This window comes from Electrona antarctica (genome assembly GCF_951216825.1).
Source record: "Electrona antarctica genome assembly, chromosome: 22".
NCBI lineage: Eukaryota > Metazoa > Chordata > Actinopteri > Myctophiformes > Myctophidae > Electrona > Electrona antarctica.
In genome coordinates, this window is record NC_136805.1 from 24,689,320 (window position 1) to 24,701,775 (window position 12,456).

At 44.4% G+C, this 12,456-nt stretch overlaps 1 protein-coding gene across 2 annotated transcripts; it reads left to right on the top strand.

Annotated features, from left to right (window-relative positions):
* Window positions 1-1,482: 1,482 nt before the first annotated feature.
* On the top strand, window positions 1,483-12,456 carry LOC306915752 (protein kinase C and casein kinase II substrate protein 3-like). Of its 2 annotated transcripts, none has more exons than XM_079493348.1 (10): window positions 1,483-1,657; window positions 3,439-3,509; window positions 4,090-4,246; window positions 6,961-7,196; window positions 8,022-8,198; window positions 9,165-9,340; window positions 10,954-11,074; window positions 11,303-11,367; window positions 11,485-11,564; window positions 12,027-12,456. In XM_079493348.1, the coding sequence occupies exons 1-10, from the start codon at window positions 1,633-1,635 to the stop codon at window positions 12,137-12,139; spliced, it is 1,221 nt and encodes a 406-aa protein (XP_079349474.1). In that variant the 5' UTR covers window positions 1,483-1,632; the 3' UTR covers window positions 12,140-12,456. The 2 variants fall into 2 exon arrangements, with proteins under 2 accessions (XP_079349474.1, XP_079349475.1); XM_079493349.1 differs by lacking the exon at window positions 1,483-1,657 and adding an exon at window positions 1,954-2,090.

The following is a 12,456-nucleotide window of genomic DNA, read 5'->3' on the forward strand; positions in this document are numbered from 1 at the left end:
CAATTTTTGAGGTTTGGTCTGCTGAAAACAGCTGATATCTGTGTTGGATTTCTGCAAACAACTTCATTACATGGGATATTGTACAGAGCCGATGTGGGTTTCCTGTATGCATAGCGTATGACAAATCCTTTGGCCATCGTTTCCAATATGTGGGCCATGTCTGTCATCTGGAGAATCCTTTGATGTTGATTAAGATGATTGTGAGTGTGGGCCCAGAGAGGGTCAGGTATTTGTGTGACGCAATCGTGATCTGGCAGGCATCATCATCGGTAGATTGCAGTAGGTATGTACAGTTGGGTGCCACCGATATTGTCCCTTATCATTTGACCCATTTAGGCCTGACCTCAAAATTTTAAAAAATCCTTCTAAATCCTCCAGTTTTCTGAAATAAATATTTTCACGATTTTTCAAAAATAGCAGACCTACAAAGCTCGTAGCGCGCCACTCGGTGGCGCGCTATGAGCTTGTAGATCTGCTATTTTTCAATAGCTAAATTATAATGTTTAAAACACCAAAAGGGGTTCCCGCCCAAAATGGGTTAACTGTCCTTTTGCGCAGATCACGCAAACCTCAGCAAAAAGAAAAGGACAATATCGATGGCCTCCAACTGTACAGACATTGGCCTACTGGTCATCAAATTGTAAAAGTCTTGATTATATCTTATTAAATGGTTCGCCATTTCCCAAGCTGCACCACAGGGTGGTCCTGTACTGGATCTGCAGCCCATGGAGTCAAACAATTAGATGTTCCTGTTCAGTTCCTGTTCATGTTCAGGATTACACTCATCTAGGCTAGATGTGTGTGTGTATGTGCGAGGAGGGGTGCTCACTGGGACCGTTGACAGGACACATGCATCAAAAGTGAACAGTTATTGTATTAATACACAGTACCGCTCGGAAAGAAGCCCGTAGGGTGTGACAAACAAAGGAAACAACCAGAGGACCATGATTTCACTGGTTTCCACCTTCTGCATGTGGAACCCACTGGCATATATCCAAAAGAGAGTAGGCCTAGGCCAGAGAGAGTCGACACAATAATGGCTCATAGCCTTTGACACAGGCACATTTCTAGTCTCCACCGGAGAATGCCCGCTCACAAAGGAGTACAGGGCCATGTGAGTGTTGGTTCATGGGACCCCCCTCTCTCACTCACTCACGCACACACACACACACACACACACACACACACACACACACACACACACACACACACACACACACACACACACACACACACACACACACGCTAATGAGCTCACATGATTGTGTGGCACACTGACATAGTACTGTGACTAACAGATTGTCAAAATGAATTTCGCATTCTCTCCCCGGGCTTGCCTAACGCATTGGCACTACCGTTCATTAGCACCATATTGAGATGTAGGGAGGGACTGGACACAGAGGGAGGAGGGGAATTCTTCCAGCTGTTTTTGTGCTATTCAGTGGAGAGAGGGGGGTAAGGGCAGAGGGGGATAGTCCAATAGGGGCAACACAAACTTAACACTCAGGACAGCGAGGGAGCCAGTCAAGTCCACTACAGGAAAAGTAAGGAGGGATGGTGAGACAGTAAGAGAAAAAGCAGAAGAATAGGAGCGATCATCCGTGGAATGAGTGTTAGGATAGAAAACCACAGATGACAGGGGAGGAGAGCAAGGAAGGTATGGTGGCTCTTGTTTTGTTCATTTCTCTACCCTCGGCCAGTTGACAAGTTGGCAATTACCTTTGTTTAACTTTCCTGCTTGCATCGCCTGGGTGACTGTGACTCACACTCACCCTGAGATCAACAATAACTCAACTTCAATCTTGCTGTGTGTGTGTGTGTGTGTGTGTGTGTGTGTGTGTGTGTGTGTGTGTGTGTGTGTGTGTGTGTGTGTGTGTGTGTGTGTGTGACTTTAAGTGTCAGGAGGGAAGTGGGTCAGTGAGTGAGGAAAGAGTAGCATGAGTTACATAGGAGGAGAGGCACACAGGGAGAGAGGGGGAGAGAGAGAGAGAGAGAGAGAGAGAGAGAAAGAGAGAGAGAAATGGAGTGAAATCCTCAGCAGTCCTAACAAGTGGTCACTTGGGTAATCACTGGTGAATTCAGAGAAAACTGTAAGTGCGGGTTTGTCCCGGGCATGGCTTCTGTTTGGTGTTTACAAGAACACAAGAATTATGTCTCATCAAAGTCCTAGGGGCAGTTTGATTGCATCTTGAATTACAGTACGGCAAAACGTTTGGGTCTGGCTGTTTAGTCACGCATTACTAGGAAAAGAGTGCTCTTTTGTGCTCTGCATGATCCGACGGTATTTGTCAGAGGACAAAATTAGGATGGGAAAAAGTGTGTGTGTGTGTGTGTGTGTGTGTGTGTGTGTGTGTGTGTGTGTGTGTGTGTGTGTGTGTGTGTGTGTGTGTGTGTGTGTGTGTGTGTGTGTGTGTGCGCGCGCACGCGTGCGTGGGAGCATGGGGTCATCAGTTAAGGATCTTGACAATAATGTGACCTGATGAAATTGATCAATCCTTCGAGAGAGAGAGAGAGAGAGAGAGAGAGAGGATAAACATGCAGTTTCTTTAGGAGCCTGACTCTGCCTGACTCTGCCTGGTAGTCAGAGTCTTGTGATGAGGTGTGGTTAGTCCCTCATGCAGCTCAGACATGTGTGCAGCTAGCTACGCAGACAGAAATAAGTCTGGAAGTGAATGTTTATATGTGTGTGTCTCCAGTACTCCAGTACGACTACAACACATGCACAACGTTATCTAGAGTTTATTCCCTTTTAAATTCTGCGCCCAACCTTGTATGCCACAACTCTCCTCCCTGGTAGACTTGTTGTTCTTGATCCCATACCATAATGTCAGGTGAGGGTGAGAGTGGCAGACAGTTGAGGCTAATAGGCCTGGCATTAGAGCTAAAGGAAAGATGACCTTTCCCTGCTGCTATTTATTTTGGGACGGCTGCGGAGAGGAATGCCGGAGCGGCTGTTCTATTCCGGCTGTCAGATCCCTGCCCTATGAATTCCACTTCACCACTGGGAATGTCAGTCCCCTTATTCACGCATGCACGGTGGGCTTGGATACATGAAAGCATCGGTTACAGTATAAATAACAGCTTATCAGAGTCTTCCAGGTTGCCATGGTACTGCGCTCAACAAGACGTGCTGCTAGGATTCAGAAGCCAATTACTTGATATAGACACTACTACGCAGAGCAGAGGAGATGGTTCTGTTTATGATGCAGTCAGCTCACTATCTGAACATTACACAGGCAGACTGTAGGGACATAAGCCAAATTGCGCAGCCACTTTCACACCATTCCCAAAAGCATTTTATGTATTAATGTCATGCTTGTCAATAAAGTGTTTCTCTCATTCTATTATTGTTATCAAGTGTCCGACAATAGTTGTTTATATTAAAACCACTCATTATCTGATGAAACAGCAATGACTTCCACTCCCTCTCTACTCCAGAACATTCTCCTATAATGGCGGCTCTCCCAAAAGATCCTCCTGAGGATGCCAAGAAGCAGAGCTTCTGGATGGTGAGGATATTTTTGAGTGGTGTAAACCACTCCTACAACTGGCTTTTGTGTGCATAAAAAAATGACCATGGTTGCTATGTTCAAAATAATTTCTGACGTAATTAAATCACACCCGGGTGAACTGGATGACCGTAGCAACCGTGGTCATTTTCTCTGCGCAAAAAAAGCCAGTTGTGAGATCACATCCGGGTGTGATACATACGTTTATCAAAAATGATAGCTTTTTTTACTTAACATATTTTGTGTGATTTCATTACGTCAGACATTACATCAGACCACAGCTGATCATGCTATATAAAACCTTACACCACTCAGTTCACACGGGTGTGATTTTTAAAGATACATTTGAGAAAACAGCCACATTGGAAATTGTCAAAATGCCGAGCAGCAGCAGAGTATGTGTGCTTGTGCATCAGTGGTACTGTATGTATCCTTGTGTGCATCTTTCTATAGTTATTTATCAATCGTCTGTCTGTCTGTCTGTCTGTCTGTCTGTCTGTCTGTCTGTCTGTCTGTCTGTCTGTCTGTCTGTCTGTCTGTCTGTCTGTCTGTCTGTCTTTGTGTTTCCTCATCTACCCAGCCAGATAATTATGGTGGAACGGTGCACCGTACTGACCAATCCTACCAGGCCTGCAATGACATCATGGCCTGCTTCCTGGAGAGGGCCAAAGTAGAAAAGCAGTATGCTCAGCAGCTCAGCCAGTGGAGTAACAAATGGAAGGCCATAGTGGATTCTCGTAAGTACTACAATAACAATGACGGCAACCTGCAGAGAGCCACAATGACCTGAAAACGATCTGCATTCATGCTCAGACATGATGTAGTCTGAAGTGCTTAAAGCCCTATTGTGTGATTTGCTGCCTCTGTGGATAAGAAATGGGAATTATACAATTGTTCTAGCTCTCCTCCCCCTCTCATACGTCCAGGAGACTATACGACAGCCAAAGTGAGACACACTTAGAATAATACACCATATTGGGAAGCATGTGTATGGGAGGGATGTGTTTCAACAGACCTTGGAGGCCGGATTCTTTTCTAAATATGCTTTAGAAAGGAGGAGAAAGGGGCGTGACAGTGCATTGCCCCACATAATGCTAACCCCTCTGTGCCCTCAGTGTCTTTGTCTCTCCACTGTCCTAAATAAAGCAACAACATATACAGCTGGTGTTTGCACATACAGTAATGTATCGGCTGGCATCGCTGTGTCTCAGTGAAATCTTCATGCACTATGTTCAGGCCTTGTGGGCTATTGGCCCTTTAAGAACTAAGAAGAAGAGTGTGTGCCCCTTCCTGGCCAAGGATACATTTTCGCCCAAGTCTTCTTTTCTGTACCAGCCAGCACTCACCCCAACCCCAAAGGTATCTCCATCAGTGGTTATTGTAGATTAGAGCAGCATGATCTGCACACCAAATAGCTCCCATTAAGACAGATGGTCTTCTAAATCAGTAGTGCTCAAACTTTTCCGTGCCAAGGAGCCCCAAAATGATATGTATTTGGTCGCAGACCCCCACCTGAAAATGTGTTGTGCCAGGGAAGAAAAGATCTGTTTTTAAAAAACAACATATGGAATGAATTATGTACTAAGAAAGGAGATCCGCACACCGTTTTAAAAGCTCAACAGAGCGGAAAACAATACAACGTTTCGGCCACAGGGGCCTTCGTCAGGTTGGGAGCTTTTAAAACGCTGTGCGGATCTCCTCTTTCTTTTCTTAGTTATTCTTTTGTATCCTGCACCCATGGAAATTTGTGGATGTGTGTGCACCTCTTGACCATATGAATTCTGTACCAGCCATATATGGAGCATGTCTTGAATACAGGGTTTGATGAGGTCAGATCAACATATGGAATGTCAAAAACAGTCAGCTCCAGAGATCTAAGGGTGGCAGCGGGGCAGTATCTTGAGTGTACAGGGTTTGATGAGGTCTGGCCATATATGGAGTGTGTCTTGAGTGTACATGGTTTGATGAGGTCAGATCAATATATGGAATTTCATAACAGGTCAGCTCCATATATGGAGATCTAAGGGTGGCATCGGGGGCAGTGCCTTGAGTGTACAGGGTTTGATGAGGGCCCAGGTAGGGCCGGGCCTTAATTTTCGGGCCTGTTGAGAACATGTATGGCTATCCAGGGTTTGATGAGGTCAGTGTCGTGATCTTCATATATGGAGACGGCCATATATGGAGTGTGTCACAAGGCATGATGGACTGACGACCACATATGGTGGCGTGACGTGTCGCGAGGCGTGATGGACTGACAACCATATATGGAGGCGTGACGGACGGATCGACGGACTGGCAGGTTTTGCAGGTTATCTTGCCACACTAATTAAAGCGGCGCACCCCCGTTTATACGTGCACCGCCCTTTGTCCGTCTTCTCCTACTAAACCTCACCGTTTGCACACATCTCACCATGCACAACACCTACAGCATGCCTGTCCAGACATAACGCACTATGTTACACCCATGCAACTGTCATAATTACTGTACAGTTAGCATTTGCATGAAATACCATGCTATTGCGCAACATTTCACGGTGATGCAAATTACAGAACCGAATATATTGGTACGGTACGGTACGGTACGGTACGGTACAGTACAGTACGGTACAGTACGGTACAGTACCGTACAGTATGGTACATTACAGTACACTGTACAGTACACTGTACTGTACTGTACTGTACTGTACTGTACTGTACTGTACTGTACTGTACTGTACTGTACTGTACTGTACTGTACTGAGTACAGTACAGTACAGTACAGTACAGTACAGCCTGCTAGGGTACGGTACGGTACGGTACGGTACATACAGTACAGTACAGTATGGTACATTACGGTACGGTACGGTACGGTACGGTACGGTACGGTATGGTACAATACAGCCTGCTACAGTACAGTATGGTACAGTACACTGGCCAGCTGGATGGCGTGGCGGGGCACTAGAGTGAGACCGGTCGAATTCTAGTCATAGTAATTTGAGACCTACGGTCTAATGTTTTGAGGAATTAGCTCTTCCCCAGACATCAGAAGTCTGAGGAAGAGCTTGCACGCTATTGCACTAAATAAAATCCTCTTAATGGGAGCGCTTTCTGCTCTATTCTACAAGGTATTTCTTGGATCCAGTTTATGAGATGTGCATATATCTTTTCCTATACTAATCATTCCCATAGGAAAAATAATTACAAAGGGGTGGACCACCCACTCACAAAAAAAAGAGAAAAAGAACAATGTACATGGATCCCACGTTCCACCGTGTATATTAGGTCTGTTTGATCATGTGAAATCACTGGGATTGCATCTAATGCTCCATTCCCACCGAATGGATGCATCTGCCCCTTGTTTGAACATTTCCAGTGGGCAGATGGAGTCAATTATTTCCTCATTGGTTCCAGCGTGACTCACTACCCTTTTGCTCTCTCTCTCAGACCTCTCCTCTTTTCTCCCCCTCCCCAGGACCACTGTACGGCTCTCTCATGAGGGCGTGGCAGTGTTTCTTCTCTTCCACGGAGCGCCTGTCCGTCCTCCATTCTTCCATCTCCCAGTCCCTGGTTGCAGAGGACGGGGACAGGATGAAGACCTGGCAGAAGGAGACCTTCCCAAAGAAGTTGTTCTGTGGCTTCAAGGAAAGCCACGACACCAGCACGGGCTTCTCACGCGCTCAGAAGCCCTGGGCCAATAAGTTGAAAAAGGTCTAAACTCATTACGTCGCCTGCGTTCATTTTCTAAAACCGTACACTGTGAAATCCTGAGTGTTAATTTAACATTGAGAGTTATGTGTGTGTGTGTGTGTGTGTGTGTGTGTGTGTGTGTGTGTGTGTGTGTGTGCGTGTGCGTGTGCGTGTGCGTGTGCGTGCGTGCGTGCGTGCGTGCGTGCGTGCGTGCGTGCGTGCGTGCGTGCGTGCATAACATTATTTTGGCATTGTCTATTCCGTTTGTTTCCGTTTGTGCCTCATGTGATGCTTAGTTAATGATGATAACAAAAGTGATGTACTGTAACTGTTATGTAATGCATTTCTTGGCATACAAAGTAATGTTGCAATCCATCTCAATACTTTTAATTGAAAGTGATGTGTAATATGGGCACGCATACATGCGTGGCGTGGGATATATATTTGCGCATACATTACAGTATGTGCAATGATGTATGGACCTGCATGCGTCTTTTGGTTTTCATATTTGTGTTCCACACTGGTGGGAAACTGAAGAATTTTGGTGGTAGATTCCAGGGGCCTCAATATATCTTTTATGTGCATGTCACACCCTGGATGATTAGATTACTGCAGTGCACACACAGGGAGGTTCTGCATTCACTTTTAGCCAAGGGAGGTCGATGTTAATGAAAACAGGCCTCTGCGTATGCGCATGTGTGTGAGAGTGTGTGTGTAACACATTAAAGCATAAAAAGCACAATTCTTATTGAAAAACATGTGAGGTTAGGAAACAGGATAAATACATGTGTCTGTTTATAATATAGTTCTGTGTAGCGTATTAAGTAACGTAATGTTCTGTTCTAGCTGGACAATGCGCGAGGAGCCTACCACAAGGCCTGCCAAAAGGAAAAGACAGCCATAGGCAAAGAGACACAGGCCAAGGAGAACACAGAGATGAGTCCGGAGAAACTGCAGAAGATGACACTGGCCAGAGAGAAGGCGACACTGGCCAGAGAGAAGGCCACAGAGGAGAAGGATAAAGTGAGGAGAGATGTTGACACACAACACCACATGACTGCCGCTGAGTCTGAGTCAGAGTCTGGACTTTCCACGTCCATCAAAGGAAAAAGGGGATTAGAGGCGGTCACTTTATTCCCTAGATTACGAAACAATGGAAGTTCACAGTTCACTTGCTCACTCCGCTCACATTTTGCACATATAGCCCCAAATGTCCCTGTTTTGACTGATGAAATCTCACTCAGCAAGACGCATCACATTAGTGGAGAGTTTATCAAATGATTCACAGGGATGATGTTTATTCAGCTGACACGTAGCGTGATTCTGTCTATATGAGGAACTGATCTCTCCAAACACACCCTCCTCCAGTCTTATTCTCTCAAGCCGAGGCTCCTTTTATGGCATGTTGTTATTGTTACCATGCCCATGTTTATGCAGACGTAGATCAGGTCCACATAACATAGGGACAGTGAGGAGCACCAGAAATGATTTATATATCTCAGAACCAGTGTAAAAGAGGCTATGCAGAGCAGCCATATTGGAAAGAAATTGGGCCTCTTTCTTACTTCCTTCACAGGCCTGACCAATATTATACTAATTAAGGCTCTGTTCTGTTTAGTGTAGCGCAGTGGTTCTCAAACCTTTTAATTTCAAGGACCTCCATAACTCTGAGAGTTACACACCTGTATAGGGGCCATTTGGAGCCCCCTCAAGGAACCATGAGGGTAGCTGGACCACACTTTGAGACCCACTAGTGTAGCAGAGTGTTTTCCAGTGAGCCAACAGATACAGTATATCAGCACCCTGAGTCCCTGACTGTGAATGGAATCAGTAATACTGATAAATGGTATCACCTGCGAACGAAGTAAGGAAAAGGCCACATTTCTTTCCAATATGGCTAGTGTGCATAGAGCCTATTGGCTCTCCGCCTCCCAGGAGGTGGAGGGCACATTTTGGGATGGTAAAACCGACATCATGGGTTCTTTGCAGGTCCGCGACCGCTACGAGAAAGTGTTGGAGGACGTGACGTCCTACACGCCTCGCTACATGGAGGAGATGGAGGCTATTTTTGACCAATCACAAGAGGAGGAGAGGAAGAGGGTTAGCTTCGTCAAGCAGGCCTTCCTCTCCATCCACCGACATCTTGACATCACCAACAATGAGAGGTAAGGGGGTCACGTTCTCTTTCTTTCTTTCTTTCTTTCTTTCTTTCTTTCTTTCTTTCTTTCTTTCTTTCTTTCTCATACTATTTCAGCAAAAGTATTCAAGTGCCAATTAAATGAGATATTAAGCACATTACCCCTGCCATCACAATTTTAAGCATGTCATACTGTAGAGATGAAACTAAAATAAATAAAACGTTTTCCGAAGATATCAGCTCTATAAGCTCACAACGTGTCATTAGAATGGGTCTAGCACAGGATGATCATGATGCTAAACCAATTAACCCCTTAAAACGCCTATTAATGGAACCTGCTTTAACAAGTTCACACTTTTGGGCCTGGTGTGCATGTGATAGATGTGCCAGCCATGTTCTAAAAACAGACTTCACACCGCATATCTCTGAAAAGCTGAGGAAAGCTCCGGGCTATTTCTTTCTGCTGCTGTGTATTGTGTTATTAAAACGGTTACATATTTATTTGTGAGAACTTTATTTGCCCATTTTGTGCCTTTTATATCTGCACTTATTCTGAAGACTCAAAGTCTTCAGATTCCAGTTATATCCTTAGGGCGGAGAGCAACTGTGGTAAATGAGAGAAATGATGTAGGCATAAAAAATTGCCTTTTCTTAAATGATTGGGCATTGTTTGGCTACTGTATGTGTGCAAGCTTCTTAACTGCATTGATGACATCAACCACTAGATGTCCTAACCCTTACAGCAGCTGAGCAAAGACAAGTTTGAGATCCTAGCAGTAGATGTTGATGGTCAGAGGCAGGAGTTTGATTCATTCCTAATTGATTTGATCTCTTGAACGCAGTGAGCAAATCATCTGTATGTGTACATTACAATCAGAAGTAAAACTATAACATTCAGGATTTTGTAGTGTGGGTGTTATTGATGATTTAATTTGTGTAAAGATTTTTTTTGCTTTTTTTACTCTGAAAACTAATCTAACAGGTTAGATTACTAACCTGTTGTTTATTGCAGTACGTTTATTGCAGTAATCTAACAACAGGTTAGATTACTGCAATAAACGTTCAACAAACATTCAAAGATTCTACTTTATAGTCAATTCAGAAGTTTATACCTTATAGGGCGTGACAGTGGAGCCATCAATAGTGAGGGAGAAGTTATGAGAGGAGCGGGTGAGGGAGTCGAGCCAATGATGAGAATTTCAGATTTATTGCAGTTGAGCTTTAGAAAGTTTGTTTGCATCCATGTTTTGATGTCAGTCAGGCTGGAGGTGAGGGTGGAGTGGGTGATGGCAGTGATGGTTTTGGAGGGGAGATACAGTTGTGTGTCATCGGCATAACAGTGACGCAGAGGCTGTGACTGCAGAGTATCTGACCAAGGGGGAGCATGTAGAGAATGAAGAGGAGGGGACCAAGTACTGAGCCTTGGGGGACGCCGTGGGTGACAGGTGATGTGAATGATTGGCAGTTGTTGATAGAGATGTGTTGTCAGTTTTGCACTCCTTGCCGGACTTTCTGAAAAGCCTGAAATCTCCATTTCATTCTCTCTCTCTCTCTCTCTCTCTCTCTCTCTCTCTCTCTCTCTCTCTCTCTCTCTCTCTCTCTCTCTCTCTCTCTCTCTCTCTCTCTCTCTCTCTCTCTCAGTGTGAAGACAGTCTACAGTGAGCTCCACCACACACTCATGTCCATCAGTGAACAGGATGACCTGAGATGGTGGAAGAACAATCACGGGCCGGGCATGCCCACAGATTGGCCAAGGATTGAGGTGCATTTGAAGACTGAAAAATATCATTACTATAGGAAGAGTTTTTGAAAGGTGGATGTATAAATAAAGTTATTATTATTATTATTATTATAGAGAAAGAACAAACGGTTCCTAAGCGACCCTTGACCTGACTTTGAGTATATTACTAACATTCATTCATACACGTGTAGCAACATACAGTAGGAGCGCTCATTAAACTCAGATCTATATGTATGTGTCTTACATCAGGAATGGGTCCCACCGGTTAAAAAACTGAAGAGAAAGAAGCGTGACCAAGCGGCAGTCAACCGGCCGTACGTTAACCAGTGGAGTGTGTTAAAACCGCTCTCAAATTGAACTGTATACACAGTGCATAGGCTACAATGTTATATTTCTTTCGACCCTCACTGTTCTGCCCTGTCCCTTCCCAGGGTGATGATTGGGGGCGTGAAGGTGCGTGCTGTGTACGACTACGTGGGAGAAGAGGGAGATGAGCTATCCTTTAGAGCAGGTGACACAAATTTGGTGTGATACCTGATAATTTACACCAGTGATTATAACATTTCATGATTTATTTATTTGTTTGTTTTGTTAGTTTTTTTTTATTTGTCTTATTGGTTAAAGCAGCAGTTCCCAATCTTTTCTGGATCAGCAGGACCCACTTGAAAGTCTTGAAAGCATTTGCGGCCCACCCATTTGACAAGTTACGACGGCAGCCGTTCAGCCATTTAATACAGCAGCTGTGTTAAGTGGTCAGATGGGTGGGCCACGTGCATGCTTATTTTAATCAATCAATTGTATGTAGGTACTTTACGTTTTTGTTTATTTTTTATTTTTATTCATTGTTTTTTTATTATTTGGGGGTCCACTTAATTGCAATATCCTCACAGCCCACAGGTTTGGGAATTGCTGCATTAGAGATATTTCCATCAGCATGAAAATCTTTTTTTGATTCCCAAAAATGTGATCCCAGGCGAGGTGTTCCTGAAGGTTGAGGAAGAGGATGAGCAGGGCTGGTGTCGGGGGGTGCTCAGTGGAGGCAAGGAGGGCTTCTATCCAGCCAACTATGTGGAAGTCGCGGAGTGACGTCATATCATCAGTCACATGTCATGAACTCAGTTTTCACCAAGTGCATGCCATGGGGGGTTATTTTGTTGTTTATAAGTTCATGTGAATTTATACGTATGGTTTCGAATCTCTTTAAATTAATCTTGATTAACATAATGATGTCAAAAATGCTGTTACAATGTTTCTGATGATTAGATGTGTGGCGTTAATGTTCCCAGACTGTATAACATCAGATTTCATTATTTACTTTAAAAGTCTAACTCATTTGGTTCCAGTATACTTGTGCAATATGAATTAATTTATCACTGACTTCAGCGTGTGATTATTAGAGTGAG

Excerpts from the sequence above, each read along its gene's own strand:
- LOC306915752 (XM_079493348.1), top strand. The coding sequence starts at position 1,633 with ATGACAGGGGAGGAGAGCAAGGAAG. Across the intron at positions 8,199-9,164 it reads CCACAGAGGAGAAGGATAAA|GTCCGCGACCGCTACGAGAA; the intron begins GTGAGGAGAGAT and ends GGTTCTTTGCAG. Across the intron at positions 11,368-11,484 it reads CAAGCGGCAGTCAACCGGCC|GGTGATGATTGGGGGCGTGA; the intron begins GTACGTTAACCA and ends GTCCCTTCCCAG.